We start from the raw sequence: 23254 nt of genomic DNA on the forward strand, positions 1-23254 counted from the left end.
GGGTTGTTATATGTAACTGTATATTTACCTTTATCACTCTTTTCTATACTTTCATATGTTTTCATGTCCCTGATTAGTGTCTTTTTCTTTCAGCTTAAGTAACTCCTTTTAGTGTTTCCTGCCAGGCAGGTCTTGTGGTGATGAACAACCTCAGCTTTTGTGTTTCTAGGAAAGTCTTTATTTCTCTTTCATATTTGAAGTACAACTTTGTGAGAGAGAGTATTCTTGGCTGGCCATTTTATCCTTCAACAATGAACATGTCATTCACTCTCTCCTGGCTTGTAGAATGTCTGCTGAGAAAATTGCTGAAAGCTTAAAGGGGATTCATTTGTAGGATATAATCTTTTGACCTTGATTATTTCTAGTATTCTCATTTTCTTTGTTTTTGACATTTTTAATATAAAGTGTATGGAGAAGGTGCTTTGGCATGATATAATAGGATGATCTGTTAGCTTTATGAAGTTGGATGTTTAAATATCTCCTCAGGTTTTGGAAGTTCTCAGGATTATTCATTAAATACATTTTGCAGGGCTGGACCAGTAGCGCAGCAGTTAAGTGCCCACATTCCACTTCGGCAGCCCGGGGTTGGCCAGTTTGGATCCCGGGTGCGGACATGGCACCACTTGGCAAGCCACGCTGTGGTAGGCGTCCCACATATAAAGTAGAGGAAGATGGGTGTGGATGTTAGCTCAGGGCCAGGCTTCCTCAGCAAAAAGAGGAGGATTGACAGCAGTTAGCTCAGGGCTAATCTTCCTCAAAACAAATACATTTTGTTCCCCCTTCTCCATCTATTTTCCTTCTGAGCTTCAATTAACCCATAGATAATGTAGGTTATCTTTGTTCTTTTTCATTCTTTTTTCTTTGGTTGGCTCTCACTGGGTTATTTCAAACTTCCTGTCCTCTAGCTCACTCATCTGTCTTCCATTGGCTCTACTCTACTGAGGATGCTCTCTATTGCATTGTTCATTTCATTCATTGAATTCTTTAGCTCTGGAATTTCTATTTGGTTCTTTTCTATAATTTCTATCTCTTTGGTAAATATCTCGTTGTGTTCTTTTTTCCCTGATCTCATTGAATTTTTTTTCTGACTTTTCTTGTAGTTCATTAAGTGTTTTTGAAATGGCTGTTTTAAACTCTTTATTGGCTAGATCACATAATTCTTTGCCTTTCAACTTGGTTCTTGGAGAATTCTTGTTATTTTTAGGTGAGGAATGTTTTCTTAATATTTGATGTTTCTTACAGGTTTGTATTGCTGCTTCAGCATTTGAAGAGACAGACATCTCCTTAAACCTTTACTAGTTCCCTTTAGATGAAGTATACTATTGTTAGTAGGGTTATAGCTGGGAATGTCTCTGCCTTTATGTGGGTACACATACTCAACTCTTCTTGCTCTCTCTTCTGGCAGTATTCATAAGCTATTGCATTTTCTCTGGTTCTTACCAGAAACCAGATCTGCTAGCTAAAATGTCTTTTCCTTTTTCCAGAATGTGGCACTACAGCTCATGTTTGTGATTTCTCCCTTGCCCACAGATCCTGGTCTGTTTTGCTCAGAGCACTCAGTTTACCAGATTTACTCTCACTGTGCCCTCAGACAAGTACCAAGGATCCAGCTTCAGAGTGTGGAGAGGTGTGGTTTTAGTACTCCTAGAGGCACATGAGTAAACTTTCTGCTGAAATCCTGAGTGCAGACAGCAGGAACTATGACCCTTCAATACCCCTTGCTGTTCAGCATGTATTACCTGGCTGAGTAGTCTAGATATGATTTTGGGAATTGCACCCTTCTACCTACTTCTCTGGCTATAGCTTTATGCTTCTAAAGGGATTCTCCATTTTTATTCTTTCTTTTGGACCTAGGAGGCTAGAAATGGTTGAGGAAAAGGAAGACACTCTGGAGGGCTAATGCTGACAAATATTTGTAGTTCATAGACACAGTTTATTTCAGTAATGTCACAGCCTTTCTCTGGGAAATCTCCAAGACTTCACTTTTATTCATATAGACAACTCCTAGACTACATTTGGCATCTAGTTTCTACCTTTCATAGCATTTCATGATTTACTTTCTTATTTGAGTTCATCTGAACAAAATGTTTTTGTGTTGGGAGATGATCTAATGACCACCTGAAGAGGTGACAGCTTTAGTATCTTACAGATGTCATACAGTGCCAGATGCAAAATATTATTTTGGTTATTTATGATTTGTCCTGAATACTTAGTGTTTTCCTTCCCTAGACTAGCTCCAGTGATAAAAAGAGAAAGAACTTCCAGAAATCTTGCCTCAGCTTTCTAATCTCCATGTGCATTGCCTAAACATCCTAACCCTTACTTGACTTCAAGTCACTCCACTTTATAGGAGAATTCTTTAGCCTAGGAACTATGAATAGAATTGACAGTGATTGAGAATCCAATAAAACCATATAGAAAGGCGGTAAGTGGTTCCAGTTTCCTTGGTAGAAGGTCCAGAGTTTCCAAAAGATTTCTAAAGTATCATTGACACAAATAAGATCAAGGATCATTGTCCTAGAAAATTTAACTCGTAAGAATATCTGATTTGAGGAAATAAGAATCTGCACCTGGGGCCAGCCTGGTGGCGCAGTGGTTAAGTTCACACGTTCTCTTCTCGGTGGCCCGGGGTTCGCCAGCTCAATCCCGGGTGTGGACATGGCACCACTTGGCAAAAGCCATGCTGTGGTAGGTGTCCCATGTATAGAGGAAGATGGGCATGGGTGTTAGCTCAGGGCCAGTTTTCTTCAGCAAAAAGAGGAGGATTGGCAGTAGTTAGCTCAGGGCTAATCTTCCTCAAAAAAAAAAGAATCTGCCCTTTTAACGAAGAGAGCATAATGGTTATTACAACCCTGTCTTTTCTAACTTCTCAGGAGCCTTCCTAGTGTCGTTAACTTGGGTAAGTCATATCCATTTCCAAGCTGCTCTGGGTGTGTAACTCTTCCCATGATCCCACTACATTGCTCCTATATTTATCCAGGGTTTATGAAAGTAGAAAGAGAGTTACAGAATTGTCCACCTTCCCTCATTAGAGATTAATGGAATATTAGTTCCCAAGGAGATTTCAAAGAGTACCTACTTCACCAATCTCATCTTGCATATGAGGTCCAGCATGATTTGGGGACTTCCTCAAGCACTGAATTTATATCAGAGCCAAACCTTAGAAGAATCATTCTTTTTTCACCATATTGAGAAATGGCACTATTTTCCTAATGTAGTCTATTTCCAATTCTCATATATGTGTAAACTCTGGAATGGGAAAACAGGAAATTAAGATATTTTAGGGTATAATGTACTAATGATGCCTATTGCTCATTCTGTTCCCACAGAGAATGGCAATATTAATCATAGAGGATTTTTTCAGTTAAGGTTGCTGATTGTACATGAGAAACATTGATTACCCTCTTTCCAGTCTTCTTGGGGATCTACCTTGTGACCCTCGTCTGGAACCTGGGTCTCATCATCCTAATCAGGATGGACTCCCACCTGCGCACATCTATATACTTTATTCTCGGTTTCCTGTCATTTATAGACATCTGCTATTCTTCTTCCACCAAACCAAGGATGCTTTGAGACGTCTTGAAGGGTGAAAAAAGGATTTCCTTCATTGTTTATGCCACCCAGTATTTTACTGGGTGCTGGATATGTCTCACTGAGTCCTTCTCCTTAACCATGATGAGCTATGACAGATATGTTGCTATCAGTAGGCCTCTGCAGTACTCAGCTATCATAGATTCTGGCCTTTGTCAGAAGATGGTTCCTGGGGCCTATGGCAGTGCTTTCCCTAGTAGCTTAGTTCAAACAGGCCCTAGCTTTCATATCTACTACTGTGGACTCAATAAAATTCCACATTTCTTCTGTGATATAGCTCAAATTATTTCCTTGCCTCACTCCAATCCTTTCATCATCCAAAAGACTGATATTCTGCTAGTTGTTTTACTGCCCTTGGTTCTTTTCTCTTTATCCTCTTAATCCATGGTTTCCACCCATTGCAGCTTCCACCCTGTTAATATCCTCCATAAAATCTATTGCCAAGGCCTTCAATACCTTTGCCTCCCACCTGGCAGGTGTAACAGTCTTCTACGGCACAGGCTTCTCTGTGTACCTGCATCCTAGCCCTAGACACTCTGAAAAGCAGGACAAGGTACTGTGAGTATTCTATCTTACCCTTATCCCCACGTCAAATCCTCTTATCTATAGTCTGAGTAGCAAGGAGATCAAAGCGGCTGTCAAGAGGATGGTAAAGAGGACAAACAATTTACTTCACTAGGAACAATATTTGTGCAGGTATTATTTCCCCTATAATGAAGACAGGGTTTAGAATATTTAAGTGACCTCTTGTATGTCACAAGAATATCTATGTAAAAAGCAGAAATTAAAATCTGGTTTTCTTGATTCCTGGTGCCATTATGTTTAGCTACTATGACCATGTGATCTGTTTGAGGCAACATCATAAACACTGAATTCAGTTTACAAAGCCTTTTTCCATGATTAGACTCACTTAGATAAAACTCTCTGTTTTGTGAGTACAGGTTTTGATAGATAGTATATGTACAGAAATGCCAAGAACATACAAAGACACATAGATGCTTCTTTTCTCTAGGATTTTTAAAATGTCTTTTATTTATTTTCAAATATTAAGCATTCATATATATTTGAATAAAAATAAAATGATGTGCAAAATTAAATATGTTAAATTGAAAATAATTTACTAATGTATACTTTATCGTCTTATTCATGAATAGAGAAAGTGAGAGAAAGAGAAAGAGTGTGTGACAGGGAGAGACACAAAAAGAGAGAGATAGAAACAAAAGTACAAAGACAGAAAAAGATAATGAGAATGAGAAAGGAAGTAGAGGAAAGGAGATGGGAGGGGAGGAGACAAGAGGCAAGGGGAGGGGAAAGACTGGTGTGGCATATTTAAAAATAACATTGTTATTTCCTCCAACTTACTCCTCGAGACTCCTTGTGTAGTGAATTGTGAAAAAGAGATGGGAAAACATAATGGTAGAAAGAAGGCACACTTTTGAGGTTAAGATTTAGGGAGATTCTCAGAGGCTGGAAAGAAAACAAAGTCATCAATTTCTGGGCATAGGTGGCCTGGGACATGCTCCATGGTAGCTTCCAAGAGACCTCAGAAATTAAGGCTGGTGTGATGTGTCTTGGGAGGCAGCGTCGGAAGCCCATAGATCTGAAAGTCCCAGGGATTACAAGGCCTTAAGTTTTACCAGGGTGCAGCAGAGCCAGCTAATGTCGGGGGGTACCATGGAAAGCCAGAGCACAACCAGGAGAATTTCAGGAAAATTTGAAAAGAGATATTTTTCAGGCAAGAGTTTATGGACTAATTTACTTACGTATTACATTAGTGTTTATACAGCATTTTATACTTCATATAGTTACATTGCATAGGTGTGATTTGGCTCAATTACCATGAAAAGTTAGCAGATGAGAAATTGTCCCCATTTTACAGGTAGAACCTTTAGGCATATTGACGTCTGCTATATTCTTCCCAGCATAGCAACAATCCATCTTGAGTTTCACAACTATGATTTGTGGAACACAGATGGGTTATTACTGACCAGAGACATGACTACCATTGCTTGCCAGTGGTATGCAGATTCTATACAGTTTTTTATCAGGGGGAACATATGACTCCAAAACAAATAGAAAGTGTTAAATCAAATTAACTCATTGCCACATCCATGCCTTTCTCTCTAAAATTAAAATTGCCTGAAGTAGATCAAACCGTGATTGGGACCTTCCTAAAGCATTGCTGTATCCCTAGTAATGGCAGGGTAGATGTTTCCATCTTAAAAAAAAATACAAAAAACAAGAAAAAAAAGTTTTCAGGAATCATCTTAAGTAGATATTTTTAATAAAGGATTAGTAATGCAGCATAATATGTTGGAAAGAACTCCAATTCAGAACACATAAATTAAATCTACTGTTAATAGAAGGCATTCTCTGTACTTCACACTCTTATAAGAGCTTTGTAATCATTATATAATTCGATTCACTGTATGAAAATCTATCTGTGAAACAACTACTACTGTCGACACCACTTTAAAGGTGATAACAAAGAGATTTAAAGAGTTTAATTTGCTCAAGTTCACACAAACAGCATTTGGAAACCTGGAATTCTACCCATACTGGCTAATACCAATGCCCATGGTATTAACTACAATGATACGTGGCTGTGCCATAAATTAGTTTTATTGGATTCTTATTGCTTCAATTTCCTCACTTATGCACATGGAATCATGCCATGTTGACCTCATAGGATTGCTGTGATAATTGATTCAGGTCAGGTGGTTGAGGACATGTATGTATCTAAAATAGAAGTGGTTTGTAAACAGGGAAGGGTCCACATATCTAATTTATTGCTATCGTGCCATATTAGCCCCCAGGTGTGTCATATTGGGCAAATCTCTTAGCTTCACTGGCTTTGGGTAGTCACCTGGAAGTTGATGTTATTGGACTAGATGATCTCTAGGTCCATTGCTGTTCAAATGACTCCAAGTTTTATAAAAGAAAAGCTGTAATTACGAGATCATGATTTTTTGAGGAATCTACATACTTTTTTCCATAGTGGCTGCACCAGTTTGCACTCTCACCAGCAATGTTTGAGAGTTTCCTTTTCTCCAAATCCTCTCCAACACTTGCTATTTCCCGTCTTGTTAAATATAGCCATTCTGACAGGTATGAGGTGATATCTTGTTGTAGTTTTGATTTGTATTTCCCTGATAATTAGTGATGTTGAATATCTTTTCATGTGCCTGTTGGCTATCTGTATAACTTATTTGCAGAAATGTCTGTTCAGATTTTTTGCCCATTTTTTAATTGGGTTGTTGGATTTTTTGTTGTTGAGATGCATGAGTTCTTTATATATTTTGGATATTAACCCCTTATCAGATATATGGTTTGCAAACATATTCTCCCAATTATTAGGTTGTCTTTTCATCTTGTTGATGATTTCTTCTGCTGTGCAGAAGCTTTTTAGTTTGATGTAGTCCCATCTGTTTGTTGTTTCCCTTGCCTGGTAAGACATGGTACTTGAAAATATGCTGCTAAGAACAATGTCAAAGAGTGTATTGCCTATCTTTTATTCTAGAAGTTTAATGGTTCCAGATCTTACATTCAAATCTTTAATCCATTTAGAGTTAATTTTTGTGTATGGTGTAAGATAGTGGTCTATTTTCATTCTTTTGCATGTGGCTGTCCAGTTTTCCAAGCACCACTTATTGAAGAGACTTTCCTTTCTCCATTGTATGTTTTTGGTCCCCTTGTGAAAAATTAGCTGCTCATAGGGGCCAGCCCGTAGACGTGTGGGTTTATTTCTGAGTTCTCGATTCTGTTGCATTGATGTGTGTGTCTGTTTTTGTGCCAGTACCATGCTGTTTTGGTTACTATAGCTTTGTAGCATATTTTGAAAACAGAGAGTGTGATACTTCCAGGTTTTTTCCTTTTTCTCAGGATTCCTCTGGCTGTTTGGAGTCTTTTTTGTTCCATATAAATTTCAGGATTCTTTGTTCTTTTTCTGTTTAAAATGTCTTTGGAACTTTGATAGGAATTGCATTGATCTGTATACTGCTTTAGGAAGTATAGACATTTTAACTACATTAATTCTTCCAATCCAAGAGCATGGAATATCTTTCCATTTCTTTGTGTCCTATTTCTTTCAACAATATTTTATAGTTTTCAGTCTACAAGTCTTTCACCTCTTTGGTTAAGTTTATTCCTAGGTATTTTATTCTTTTTGTTGCACTTGTAAATGGGATTGCATTCTTAATTTCTCTTTATGCTACTTGGTTGTTAATGTATAGAAACCCAACTGATTTTTGTATGTTGATTTTGTATTCTGCAACTTTAGTGTATTCATTTATTGTTTCTAAAGTTTTTGTGCAATTATTTAGGGTTTTCTATATATAAAATAATGTCATGTGAAAATAGTGACAGTTTCACTTCTTTCTTTCCAATTTGCATCCATTTTATTTCTGTTTCTTGCCTGATTGCACTGGCTAGAACTTCCACTGCTATGTTAAATGAAAGTGGAAAAAGTGGGCATCCTTCTCTGGTTCCTGTTCTTAGAGGAATAGTTTTCAGTTTTTCTGCATTGAGAATTATATTAGCTGAGAGATTTTCATATATGGCCTTTATGATGTTGAGATACTTTCCTTCTATGCCCATTTTATTTAGAATTTTTATCATAAATAGATACTGTATCTTGTCAAATCCTTTCTCTGTATCTATTGAGATAGTCATATGGTTTTTATTCTTCCTTTTGTCTATATGGTGTATCACATTGATTGATTTGTGGAGGTTGAACCATCCCTGCATCCCTGGAATAAATCCCACTTGGTCTTTTTGATGAATTGTATTCAATTTGCTGGCATTTTATTGAATATTTTTGCATCAATATTCATCAGTGACACTGGCCTGTAATTTTGCTTTTCTGTGTTGTCCTTGTCTTGTTTTGTTATCAGGATAATATTGGCTTCCAGAATGAGTTAGGAAGCTTTCATTCCTCTTGACTTTTTTGGAAGAGTTTGAGAAGACTAGGTATTAAATCTTCATTGAGTGTTTGGTCAAATTCACTAGGGAAGCCATATAGTCTTGGACTTTTGTTTTTGGGGAGGTTTTTGATTACTGTTTTGATCTCCTTACTGGTGATTAGTCTATTCAAATTTCTATTTTTTCTTGATTACATTTTGGAAGGTTGTATGATTCTGAGAATTTGCCCATTTCTTCTAGATTATCCAATTTATTGGCATATAGCTTTTCATGGTATTCTCTTATAATCTTTTGTATTTCTGAGGTGTCCATTGCAATTTCTCCTCTTTCGCTTCTGATTTTTTTTTATTTGAGCCTTCTGTCTTTTTTATCTTGTTGAGTCTTTCTAAAGTTTTGTCCATTTTATTTATCTTTTCAAAGAAACAGCTCTTGGTTACATCAGTTTTTTCTATTGTTTTTGTTGTCTCTATTTGATTTGTTTCTGCTCTGATTTTTATTCTTTCCTTTCTTCTGCTGATTTGGGGCTTGGTTCATTCTTCTTTTTGCAGTTCCTTTAAGTATACTGTTAGATTGTTTATTTGAGATTCTTCTTGTTTGTTGAGGTAGGCCTGTATTGTTATAAACTTCCCTGTTAGAACCACTTTTGCTGTATCCCATGAATTTTGGCATGTCCTATTTTCATTTTCATTTCTCTCCAGGTATTTTTTGATCTCTCCTTTGATTTCTTCATTGACCTAATCATTGTTCAGTAACCTTTTGTTTAATCTCCACATATTTGTGGCTCTTCCGATTTGCATTCTGTAGTTGATTTCTAGTTTCATACAATTGTGGCCAGAGAAGATGCTTTGTGTTATTTCGGTCTTCTTAAATTTATTGAGACTTGTTTTGTGGCTTAATATGTGATCTACCCAGGAGAATGTTTCATGTGCATTTGAGAAGAATGTGTATTCTGCAGCTTTTGTTTGGAATGTTCTATATATATCTACTAAGTCCATCTGGTCTAACATGTCATTTAAGGCTAATGTTTCCTTATTGATCTTCTGTTTGGATGATATACCCATTGGTGGAGTGTTAAGTGGAGTGTTACAGTCCCTTGCTATTATTATGTTATTGCCTATTTCTCCTTTTATGTCTGTTAATAATGGCTTTATATATTTAGGTGTTTCGATGTTGGGTGAATAGATAATTAGAAGTGTTATATCATCTTATTGGATTGTTCCTTTTGTGATTATGCAGTGCCCTTCTTTGCCTCTTGTTAACAGTTTTGTTTTACAGTCCATTTTTTCTGATACAAATATTTCTACCACAGCCTTCTTTTCATTGTCATTGCATGGAGATTCTTTTTCCATCCTTTCACTTTCAGCTTGTGAGTGTCTTTAGGTCTGAAGTGTGTCTCTTGTGTGTAGCATATATATAGATCTTCTTTTTCTTGTTCAGTTGGCCACCTTATGCCTTTTTATTAGAACATTTAGCTTATGAATATTTAATGTATCTATTGATAAGAGTGTACTTATTGCCATTTTCTAACTTTTGTTCTGAATGTTTTAATTGTTTTTCTCTGTTCCTTTCTTCTTCTCTTGAATCTTCCCCTGTGGTTCAATGTCTTTCTTGAGCATTATGTTTCAGTTCCTTTCTCTCTTTTTTGTGTATTTATTATAGGTTTCTGGTTTGTGATTATGATGAGGTTCACATACAGTAACCTATGTATATAGCAATCTATATTAAGTTGATGAACCCTTTAGTTTGACCTCTTGCTGAAAATGCTACTCTTTTCTTCCTCTCTTCCCATATTTTATGTTTTTGACATCCTAATCTCTTTTCTTTTTGCATGTGTATCTGGTACCCTCATCATGGAAATAGATAACTGTAGTACTTTTGTCTTATGTCCTTTTTATTGATCTGCTATCTCTATTGTATATTTGCCATTGCAAGTGATTTGACTCCTGTAAAACTTCTGCTGAGAAGTAAGCCAATAGTCTTATGTGGTTTCCTTTGTATGTAACTTGTTGTCTTTCTCTTGCAGCTTTTAGGACTGTCTCTTTATCTTTAATTCTTAACATTTTAATTATAATGTGTCTTGGTGTGGACCTCTTTCAGTTTACCTTGTTTGGTGTTCTCTGTGCTTCCTGTACCTGGATGTCTATTTCTTTCCTTAGGTCAGGAAAGTTTTCAGCTATAATTTTTTCAAATAGATTCTCTCCCACTTTTTCTTTCTCTTCTCCTTCTGGGACAAATATAATATGGATATTAGTGTGCTTGATGTTGTCCCAGAGGTCCCTTAGACTGTCCTAGTTCTTTTTAATTCTTTTTTTCTTTTATGTTCAGCTCGAGTGATTTTCTCTACTCTTTCACCCAGCTCATTGATCTATTCTTATGTATCACCTACTCTGCTATTGAGTCCCTCTAATGAATTTTTCATTTCCAGTATTGTATTCTTCACATCTGATTGATTATTTTTTATATTTTCCAATTCTTTGTTGAAGTTCTCACTGAGTTCATCCCTTCTTCTCCCAAGATCAGTGAGCACCCTTATGACTATTAGTTTGTACTCTTTGTCAGGTAGATTGTTTATGTCTGTTTCATTTAGCTCTTTTTCTGGGTTTTGTCCTTTTCCCTTATTTGGAACATATTCCTCTGTCTCCTCATTTTGCTTCTTTCTCTGTGCTTATATCTGTGTATTAGGTAGGTCACCTACATCTCCCAATCTTAGACAGGCAGCTTTATTTAAGAGATGCCTTGAGGTCCATCAGTCTTTTTCCCTCTTGTGACTAGTTCCAAATGTTTCAGGAGTGTCCCCTGTGGGGGCTACATGTGTTCTGTTGTGGCAGGGTTGCTCTTGCTGCAGGTGCCTGGGGAGGCTAGGCTGTCCCCCTGGCTGGCTGGTTGTAAGGTTCAGTTTCATGTTGCTGCTATGGTCACCTTAGTCAGTTTATCAAGTGTGGGGAGCCCCAGAACAGTTGATTGAAAGGTCTCATATCATGTCCCTATTGCACTTTTTCTGTTAAGTGAGTAGTTCCCCTTGTGTGGCTGGTTGCTAGACTGAGGGACTGACAACAGCTATAGGCCTATGACTTGCAAGGCTATTGCCAGCTCTCTCAGGATTGCAGCTGAGTTGGGCCAGCCCCAGGCATGGGAGCATCCAATTTATTCAGGCTTTGGAAGATGGGGCCGATCCCCTATGTGGTTGTTTGATAAGCACAAGTCTGCTGCAGCTGACAAAACCCACCACCCACAGGGCCACATATATCATCAACACAGTCTTGCCATGTGCGCATGCCCCCACCCACTTAAGTGGACACAGTTGCATCACTGCAGAGGCTCCACACACTCTGCCAATGCAGACCTGCTCCTCATGCATGCCCTGCCCCACAGAGATAGACCCACTCACCTGGCAGCAGAGGTTCCAAGCACCCCACATCTGTGGACCACAAGTTGTCCAAGGGTTTGCTGTTAGATGGTGCCAGTCCCAAGGGCACGCTGTCTGTCCTGGCTGAACTGGATTAAATCAGTGCTCTAGTGGGGGGGGGGGGGGTGGCGCAGACCCCTGTGCTAACAGGCCAGAGGAAGAATTCCAATGGCATTTGGCAGCTTCTGTGTCAGCTTGCCTGTACTAGATCATAATAATGCCCACTGCCAATGTCTCAGTCCCTGTGGATGTCTCACTTCTCAGCGAGATCCACCCAGAGCCTATCAAGTGATTCTCTTTTCACCAAAGGACTGTACACTTTTCTTTCTGGTGATTTTAGATTGCTTTCCAAAATGGGTGAATTTGCACATGGGCTCTTTAAGAGTAGGCTTTTGTTCCCTTTATGTCTGATAGCTTTGGGGGGGTATTCCTTATTGTAGTTAATAGCCAGCAAAGCCAAAAATTATGACACCTATCTCATTTGTGTTGAATCTAAAAGTTGCTATGGCTGTAATCTTCCCCTACTCAGACAGCCCAATCCTCCAGAAATGGCTTCATACCTTAGGATCATTCCCTCCCAGCTGAGAAGTGTCATAGCTTGAAGGTGGCTTTTTTTCTCTCCAGTAAGGAATTTCTACCTCTTCTAGCTCTGCCAGCACTGTCCCTTGTTGCCAGTGTTCTTTTTATTCACTTTTCAGTGATCTCCAAGAGGTAATTGTTCCAAGAGTAGTTGTAAATTTGTTGTGTCCATGGGAGGGGGGGAGTTTAGAGTCCACCTACACCTCAATCTTGATGCCTTCTTCCCAGTAATGCAGCATAATATGTGGAAAAGAACTCCAATTTAGAACACAAAATTAAACCTATTAATAGAAGGCATACTGTGTACTACACAGTCTCAGTGCTTTATAAGCATTTAACTAATTTGATTCTCTGTATGACAAACTACTCTATCAAGGAGCTACTACTATCAGCCTTATTTTATAGGTGAAAATTCTGAGGCTTGAAGAGCTTAATTTGCTGAAGTTCACACAATCAGCTAGTGGAAAACTGGCATTCAAACCAGATTGGCTGATATCAATGCCCATGGTTGTAACCATGATAAGTTATGATTTTGTAATAAAGAAGTTCTACTGTATTCCTTATTGACTTGTTTTCCTCACTTGTGCATAGGAAATCAGCCCTATCTGCCTCACATTGCTGCTGTGATGATTGATTTAGGTCAGCTATTTGAGAAAGTGTACTTAAAATGAAAGTACTCTGTAAACAAGTAAGTGTCTACATATCTAATTTATGGTTATCAGGCTGTATCATCAACCAGATGTGTCATCTTGGGTAAATCTCTTAGCTCCACTGGCTTCAGATCCTCACCAGGAAATTCACGGTATTGGACTAGATGATCTCTAGGTGCTTTCCAACTTCAGTGACTCCAACTGTATTAAAAGAAAAGCTATAATCATGAGATCATAATAGGACCATGGGGAAGTGGGGGATTGATTCAGAAGGGACATGAGAAAGTGGGACATGAAATTATCAGGAAAAGAACTCTATGTCTCAAGAGAGCAAGTGCATGGAGAGTTTTCTCCCTGTAATTGTCTTTTCTCCTTTCACCTCTGTCCTAATAACATATTTAAGAGGACTCCAGATATGCGCATCTCTTTGGCTGTGAGTGGACAGCCAATTTCATGGCCAAAATCACACATCTTGGAGTGTAATAGGGTCCAGTTGTAAAATTCCTTTGGAAAAGAAATAAGCAATTTCAACCTTTGGCAAGAAGCTTGTCTTCCTGGAGGATCTGGGTCAAGGTCAGAGAGCAAGATTTATAGAAAACAGTGAATTCTATGCTATCTCAATTGCTGTGTGATTCTTCTAGTAGGAAGAGGAAGTACATGAAGCATGGGTTATGGTCCTCAATCTCATTCATTCTTCAACTCTCCCCTCTTTCTCACTTCCACACCCTGCACTTATATCTCTTCTTCAGGTTTTCTTTCACCTTACCCAAATTCTATGGTATACAGTGAAAAGAATAATTTCTAAACTAAACTGTCAGGCATGGATGTTGAGTACTGGTTCTCAATTTCCTAAGTGTATGATCTCAAACGCTGTTAATTTCTGGTTTTCACCTGTAAATTGGGGATAATAGAATCATCTATAATATAATGAGACAATATGTATAAAGGCTAACACATTGTAGATATTAATAATTGAGCACTGAATCAAAATAATAACTTGCTGAATTTCAGGATTAACTAAGATAAAATATGCTTCTCTGTGTTTCCCAACTTTATACAGTCCACTGCCTTTTTTAAAATTTTTATTTTATTTTTTTTTTGAGGAAGATTAGCCCTGAGCTAACATCTGCTGCCAATCCGCCTCTTTTTTGCTGAGAAAGACTGGTCCTGAGCTAACATCCGTCCCCATCTTCCTGTACTTTATATGTGGGGCGGCTGCCTCAGCATGGCTTGATGAGCGGTCCCATGTCTGCACCTGGGAACCAAACCAGCAAACCCCAGGCCACCAAAGCGGAATGTGCAAAATTAACTGCTTAATATCTACAATGTGTTAACCTTTATAGATATTGTCTCATTATATTATAGATGATTCTATTCTCCCCAATTTACAGTTTATCAATTGTATTTATATAAGTAGGTTTTTCACCCATAGCCAAGTTTAAATTGTTATATCATATTTTTTCTCATAGTTTCTGGCTTCATGTTATAGTTTAGAAATTTCTTTCCCATCCTAAGATTATATAAATGAATATCTATTAATCCCTCTAATGCTTTTTACTGATAGTGAGCCAGGTTTAAGCGATCACTTCGGGCAGAGATTATCCTTTTTCTATCAGTTTAAAATACTACCTATATCGTATGTTAAATTCTTACCAATGTTAAAATTTACTTGTTAAATTCTATTTCTTCTTTTGACATATCTATTTTTACAAGAATAAGGAATTGTTAATGTTTATATTATTTTTTAAAGTCTGAATCTCCAAGTCTTTTTAATTATTAATCTTTTTTCAAAATTTTCTTGGTCATTAATATTGATTTACTCTTTCAACTCAAGGAAGATCACTTTGGATATGGAACATAGCCAGTTGTTGTTATCTGCTATGAATCTATTAGTGAGCTATAACACACTGAATGTATCAACAAACATATGAAATATACTTTTGTTGTATTTGGGAATTGAAACAGTTGCTTTGACTCTTTCTCGACATCAATGCTCATCATAGCTTGATGCTGGTTATCTGTTGACTCAAGTGTGCATGAACTGAAGCAAACTAAACAGAAGATCATTTCTGTGATTTGTGTCTTTATGACTTCAGGTGGTTTGATTTGTCTGGATGCTAGGTCTGAATCTACACCTGCCCAGAAGTAATGATGCCTAGCTGTCTACAGAGCTGATGATGTCTCAGGAATTTCCCCAAGTTAACCCATAAATTCTAGCACCCCTGGCATTCCTTTTTACAGGTACAGCTGTCATTCATAGTTATCTGTAAGTAATCAATGATAGTAATAGCCAACATCTATTGAACAATTAATGTGTCCTGGATTGTGTGCTGAGCAGTGTCATGAATTTCCTCATAAAACCCTCCCATTAACCTTACAGTTAAGGGGCTCTTGTCCTCACTTTGTTATGAGTAAATCATTTCTAGTGTGTTAAAACCACCAGGGTAAGTTCAGAGCATGAGAGAGTATCAAAACTAAAATTATTTTTTTCCATTCGTATTGATATACGGTTGATATACAACATTGTATAAGTTCAAGGTGTACAACATAATTTACTATATATATATATAATAAAATGATTACCACAGTAAGATTAATCTTCATCACCTCACATAATTACAGTATTCTTCCTTGTGATGAGAACTTTGAGATCTAGTCTCTTAGCAACTTTTAAATATATGATACAGTATTGTTAACTATACTCATCATGCTGTACATTATATTCACAGATCTTATTTACCTTATAACTGGAAATGTTTTACTTTCTGACCACCTTCACCCAATTCCCCTACCTTCCACTCCTTGCCTCTGGCAACCACAAATCTGATCTTTGTTTCTATGAGTTTGTTTCGTTTTAGATTCCACATACAGTGAGACCATAATGTGCTTGCCTTTCTCTGTCTGATTGATCTTACTTAGCATAATATCCTGATGGTCTATCCATATTGTCACAAATTCCAGGATATCCTTCTTTTTTATGCCTGAACAATATTCCTTTATGATACATCCTATTATTTATGTTATTTATACATGTGTTATTTATATTTATAAATATATAATTTGACTTTTTATCCATTTATCTGTTGGTGGTTGCTTAGATTGTTTCAATACTCTGGCTATAATAAATAATCCTGCAATGAACATTGGGATACAGGTTTGTTTTAGGGGCAGTGATACCATTTCCTTTGTATATATATATATATCTCCAAGATATGGAATTGCTGGATCATATGGTAGGTCTATTTTTAATTTTTTGAAAAAGCTCTATACTGTTTTCCATAGTCACTATACCAATTTAAATTCTCATAGCAGTGCACGTTTCCCTTTTCTCCACATTCTGGCCAGGAGTTGTTGTCTCCTTTTTGATTATAGCCATTCTAACAGTTGTGAGTTGGTATCTTACTGCGATTTTGATTTGAAATTCCCTGATGATTATGATGTTGAGCACATATTTATGTACCTGTTGGCATTTTATATGTCTTCTTTGGAAAAATATCTATTCAGGTCCTATGAAAAATTTGAATTGGATTATTTATTTTCTTGCTACGGAGTTGTATGTGTTCCTATATATTTTAGATATTAACTCCTTATCAGAGATGTGATGTGCTAATATTTTCTGCTATTCTGTTGGTTACCTTTTCATTTTGCTTATCATTTTCTTTGCTGTGCAGAAGCCTGTTAGTTTGATATAATCCATCTTATGTATTTATTTATTTAATTATTTAATTTCACTTGTGCTTTAGGTGTGATATCCAAAACATCATTTCCAATCCATGTTCAGAAGTTTTTTCCCTATGTTTTCCTCAAGGAGTCTTATGATTACAGGTCTTAAACTTAAGTCTTCATTCATTTTGAGGTTTTTTTTGTGAGTGATGTAAGATCAGGGTCTAGTTTCATTCTTTTGCATGTGAATATCCAATTTTCCCATCATCATTTATTGAAGAAACTGTTTTTTTCCATTGAGTATTTTAGGCTCTCTTGTCAAATGTTAGTTGACCATATATACACAGTTTTATTTCTGGGGTCTTGATCCTGTTCCATTGGTCTTTGTGTCTGTTTCTATGCCAGTGGCATACTGTTTTTATTTCTATGGCTTTGTAGCATAGTTTGAAACATTTGCCAGCTTTATTCTTCTTTCTCAAGATTGCTTTGTCTATACGAAGTCTTTTGTGATTCTACAGGGATTTTAGGATTGTTTGTTCTATTTCTGTGAAAAATGACATTGGAATTTTGATAGAGATTGCATTGAGTCTATTGGCAGATTTGTGTAGCATAGACTTTTTAATAATATTAATTCTTCCAATCCATGTACATGGGATACCTTTCAATTTACTTGTACCTTTTTCAATTTCTTTGGTCAGTGACTTATAGTATTCAGTGAAGAGATCTTTCACCTTCCTGTTTAATTTTTTTCTACACATCTTATTGTTTTTGATGCTATTGTAAATGGGATTGGTTCTTTATGTCTTTTTCAGACAATTTGTGTTAGTATATAGAATGCTTATTTTGTATCCCAGGACTTTAGTGAATTATTTGATTAGATCTAACAGTTTTTAGTGAAGATTTTAGGATTTTCTATACGTAAAATCATGTCATCTGCAAATAGACACAATTTCAATCTTTTATTTCCATTTATGAGGCTTTATTATTATTATTTTGACTTTATTGTGTTGGCTAGGGCTTATTGTCGTGTTTTAGGAATAAAGAGAATGGCCATCTTTGTCTTCTTCCTGGTCTTAGAAAAAAATCTTACAACCATTTACCATTGAGTATGATCTTAGATGTCACTTTGTTAAATATGGCCTTTATTAAGTTCGATTTAGTTCCTTTTATACCTAATTTATTGAGAATTTTTATCAGGAATGTATGTTGAATTTTGTCAAATGCTTTTTGTGCATCTATGGAGAATTATATGATTTTTATATTTCATTTTATTAACGTGACTATCACTTTTGTTAATTTTTGTATACTAAACCATCTGTGCATCCTCAGAATGAATCCTACTTGATAGTGGAGTATGATCCTTTTAGTATGCTGCTGAATTCTGTTTGTTAGGATTTTTTTTTGAAAATTTAGAATCTGTATTCAACAGGTCAGGGACATTGACCTGCAGTTTTCTTTTCTTCTAATGTCCTTATCTGGCTTTGGTATCAGTGCTGGCAGGGGGAGGGACCATGGAGTCAGAGTGTAGCTGTTCCTCTAACTTTCTAACAGGATTCTTCTCATTCTCTGTGGCCCATGGGGATATTTCAGCCTCATCCCCGTGTTCTAGGATTTTCAAAATGATGTGTTGTTACGAGTAGTTGCTAGTTTTTTCTGGCATGAGTGACAAAGTGCATGACCTATTTTGCCATCTTGATGACGTCATTCAGAATAAAAACTCTAAAGTCTGAACCCTTAACCACAGTACTATGCTGTTTCCTAAGATGCAAAATATCCTACAATTGATACAGTAGTTGGGGCTAATATTTGTACCAGCCTCCCTTAGGAATAGTTCATATGAAGACTTCCCTAAGAAGACTTACTTCATAACTTTATTGGGCATACATGCTATCCCCCAAGAAAATATCAGGATTATAAATTATGATATAATTTTCCAGGCCATGTTGAAGGTGTTGTATTAAATATATTTGTAAAAAGTTTGAGAAGTTATTATAAACAGGGTAATTTTTCTTATGTGTAAAAGAAGAAAATTTTAAAAATCTACCTGGATGAGATCTTGGAGAGAAGAGCTATTTCAAGTTTATTCTGGAATGATGCCAGTTTTACCTCACTATTATTAAGCAGCAGTTATGTATTGAATTTTCAAAATTCCTATAAAATCTTACAGTTTTACAATGATCTCTCTCATATAATTATAGAGTTTCTATTGCTTTTTAGAAAATTTTTAAAATATTTAATATTTCATCTCCACATACCCATGTACTTCTTCCTCCATAATGTGTCGTTCATTGATATCTGCTACGTGACCTCCACAGCCCCCAAGATACTCTCCAACTTCTTCCAGGAGTAGCAAACTATCACCCTTGTGGGTTGTGCTGTTCAATACTTCACCCTTCCAAACGTGGGACTGAGTGAGTCTTGTCTCATGACAGCCATGGTTTATGATTGATATGCTGCCATTTGTAACCCACTTCTCTATTCATCCATCATGTCACCCACTCTGTGTGTTCAGATGGTTCTGGGGTCCTATATTAAATATTTAATTTAATAAATATTTAATATTTTTAAAATATGTGTTTTAATTTTTCTGAGACCTCATCAGGTAATTGGGAACCTGAAACACTGAGAAGGTCCTATTTGACAATTAGATGGAAACTGTAGTCTTTCTTCTAGGACGGTAAAGCGTTTTCCATTTTTCAGTGCTCAGTGAAGGGAAGAAAATGGCAGATGTGAGAATTATAATGTTGTCATTTCACGTGAGTCAGTAATGCATTCTTTTGACTCTTTTCTCATTTTAGGAGCACCAAGCCAATGACTCAAGGAGGAAATATTACAGCTATCACCCATTTCCTCCTCTTGGGATTCTCAGATTTCCCCGGAATCAGAGCAGTGCTCTTCGTTGTATTCCTGTTGGTGTACATTATGACTCTGATTTGGAACCTGTGTCTCATCATCTTAATAAGGATGGATTTCCATCTCCACACACCCATGTACTTCTTCCTCCATAATCTGTCCTTCATTGATATCTGCTACGTGACCTCCACAGTCCCCAAGATGCTCTCCAACTTTTTCCAGGAGCAGCAAACCATCACCCTTGTGGGTTGTGCTGTTCAATACTTCATCTTTTCAACCATGGGACCGAGTGAGTCTTGTCTCATGACAGCCATGGCTTATGATCGATATGCTGCCATTTGTAACCCACTTCTCTATTCATCCATCATGTCACCCACTCTGTGTGTTCAAATGGTGCTTGGGTCCTATATGGCAGGATTCTCTGGTTCTATATCCCAATTGTGTGCCATGCTTCAGCTCCAATTCTGTGGGCCTAATGTCATCAACCACTTCTTCTGTGACATGCCCCAACTGTTAGTCCTGTCCTGCACTGACACTTTCTTTGTACAACTCATGACTGCGGTATTAATAGTGATCTTTGGGATAATAAATGTCTCAATTATCATGATATCTTATGGCTGTATTGTCATCTCCATTATGAAGATCACTTCAGCTAAAGGCAGGTCCAAGGCTTTCAGCACCTGTGCTTCTCACCTGACAGCAGTGACCCTCTTCTATTCCTCAAGTATCTTTGTCTACTTGAGTTCCAGCTCTGGCGGTTCCTCCAGCTTTGACAGATTTGCATCAGTCTTCTACACTGTGGTGATTCCCATGTTGAATCCCTTGATTTATAGTCTGAGGAACAAAGAAATCAAAGACGCCTTGAAGAGGTTGCAAAAGAAGGGAAAGTATTGCTGAGGTCACAGATTATGAGATTTTTGACATATTTATCCTATCAGAATCACCTTAACCCAGAATAATATGCACAAGAATGCACTATAACAAAATTCATACTGCCTTTGGAAAAAGAAGACTTAATTTGACACAAATAATATGCCAAAATGGACCAATAGGTGACTCAATGCCATGCAAACACAATATCTTTAAGTCCTAGAGGTTCATGAACATCAGCTTACATGAGGAGTAGATTGATCATTTATTTATATATCAATCTTTCCATCATTTATGAAACATCAGGTTTAAAAACTTGTTGCTTCCTTTAGTTTCTGAGATTGAACCCTGCCCAATTGCAGGACTCTGACATGAAAGGAAAGGTAACAGACAGAGGTCCTCTTGGATATAGAAACTTTGTCACTCAAATATTTTGATGCAGCAGCATGACTAAGACACAGAAGTGACCAATGTTTGTTTTGTGTTTCTGACCAGAATAGGAAGGAACAAAGAGAAAGGATGTGACTTTGGACAGAAACAATCCTGTGCAATTGGTCTGGTTGTGCCTACTGCAAAGACCAATCTTACCTAGCTAGTGTTTGTCTAAGGCCTCTTTCAATGCTAATCATCTAATAAATTTTTGATTACATCCTAGTCTATACCACCTATAGTCTAAGGAAGGAGGAGGTGATTTGAATCATAAAAGGAATGGAAGGAAGTATCTTGTCCCTTCAATGCCATTTATTTATGAATCTGATGAGTTAATTTTTTGCACATAGTGTCCAGTGGGGATTTCTGATGGGAGATGATATTCAAAATCCATGTCACAGCCAATAGCAATTTCTGATATTGTGGGACTCAACTCTCCCTTTTTCTCCCCCATCCAATCTGGAAAATTTACCCTTGGTTCACATAGCCAATGGGATCACACTACCAAATCATTTTTCATATCTCAAACATCTGAAACTATTTGGTGTGAGAATACATGTGACAGCTCATCATAATAACAGAATTACTGAATATTCAGTATTGCAAAGACAAAGAGCAAATATGGAAAATTGATATACTTTCTTTCCTATCATTTTGTTCAACATTTTATGTCTTAGAGATTTATGGTTTTTTGGGGTGATATTATAGATGAAGTAGAATGGTTTGTGTTACTCTAATGCTGATATTTCCGGCAGACTTCAAGGGCCAGGAAAGGAGATAGATGGTGGTACAAGCAAGGTTCTCAACTCTGAACAGTTTTTGCTGTGTGAAGTAGGAGAGAAAGTTGTGGTCAGGTTAAAAAAAAGATGTGTAGCAACACTGAATGTTGACTTTCGAGATTGCTCTGACTTGAACAAACTGGTACAAAACATGTCATTACATTTACATATTATTCTTAGAGTTTCATTGAATTCTTATTTTTGGCTTGTTATTATTTTTTTTTTTTGAGGTAATGCTGATTTAGAACATTATATCAATTTCAGGTATACATCATTACATTTCAAATTATATGTAGACTACATCATGTTCACCCCCCAAAGAATAGTTACCATTTGTCATTGTACTCATGTGCCCTTTTACTCTTTTCACCCCTTGCCCCACAACCCATCCCCTTTGGTAACAGCTGATCTAATCTGTATTTCCCTGTGTTTGTTTATTGTTGTTACTGCTTGTATCTTCCACTTATGAGTGAAATCTTACGATATTTGACTTTCTCTGTCTGACTTTTTGCTTACATAATATAGTCAAGGTCCATCCATCTTGTCGCAAATGGTAAAATTTCATCTTCTTTAATAGCTGAGTAGTGTTCCATTGTGTATATATGCTGCATCTTCTTTATCCATTCATCCACTGATGGGCACTTAGGTTGCTTCTGTCTTGGCTTTTGTGTATAATGCTGCAATGAACATATGGGTGCATATATCTTTTTGAATTAGTGTTCTTATGTTCTTTGGATACATACCCGGGATTGGACTAGTTGGATCATATGGTATTTCTATTTTTAATTATTTGAGAAGTCTCTATACTGTTTTCCATAATGGCTGTACCAGTTTGCATTTCCACTCGCAATGTATGAGGTTCCCTTTTCTCCACATCCTCTCCAACATTTGTTATTTTTGTCTTGGTAATTATAGATAGTGTGACAGGAGTAAGGTGATATCTTACTGTAGTTTTGATTTGCATTTCCCTTATGATTAGTGATATTGAACATCATTTCATATACCTGTTGGTCATCCATATATCCTCTTTGAAAAAAATGTCCGTTCATATCCTCTGCACATTATTTGATTAGCTTGTTTGTATTTTTGTTGTTGAGTTGTATGCATTCTTTTATATATTTTGCATATTACCCTCTTGTCTCATACATGATTTGCAAATATTGTATCCAAGTTGGTGAGTTGTATGTGTTCTTTTGCATATTTTGCAGATTACCCCCTTGTCTCATACATGATTTGCAAATATTTTCTCCCAGTTGGTGAGTTATATTTTCCTTTTGTTGGTAATTTCTTTGCAATGCAGTTTTTCAGTCTGATCAGTCCCATTTGTTTATTCTTGCTTTTGTCTCCTTTGCCCGAGTAGACATGGTATTCAAAAAGGCACTGCTAATACCGATTTCAAAGAGCTTACTGCCTATATTTTCCTCTAGGACTTTTATGGTTTTAGGTCTTGTATTGAAGCCTTTAATCCATTTTGAGTTAATGTTTGGATATGGTGTAATATGATGGCCTGCTTA

The 23254-nt window shown here is 36.8% G+C and overlaps 1 protein-coding gene across 1 annotated transcript; it reads left to right on the forward strand.

Moving 5' to 3' along the window:
• Positions 1 to 19620: 19620 nt before the first annotated feature.
• On the forward strand, positions 19621 to 20559 carry LOC138916906 (olfactory receptor 5AN1-like). Its single transcript, XM_070230511.1, has one exon. It carries the CDS (start codon positions 19621 to 19623, stop codon positions 20557 to 20559), a length of 939 nt encoding a protein of 312 aa, XP_070086612.1.
• Positions 20560 to 23254: the final 2695 nt, after the last annotated feature.

This window comes from Equus caballus, chromosome 12 (genome assembly GCF_041296265.1).
Source record: "Equus caballus isolate H_3958 breed thoroughbred chromosome 12, TB-T2T, whole genome shotgun sequence".
In the NCBI taxonomy this organism is placed as follows: Eukaryota; Metazoa; Chordata; class Mammalia; order Perissodactyla; family Equidae; genus Equus; species Equus caballus.

Excerpts from the sequence above, each read along its gene's own strand:
- LOC138916906 (XM_070230511.1), top strand. The coding sequence starts at position 19,621 with ATGACTCAAGGAGGAAATATTACAGCTATCACCCATTTCCTCCTCTTG.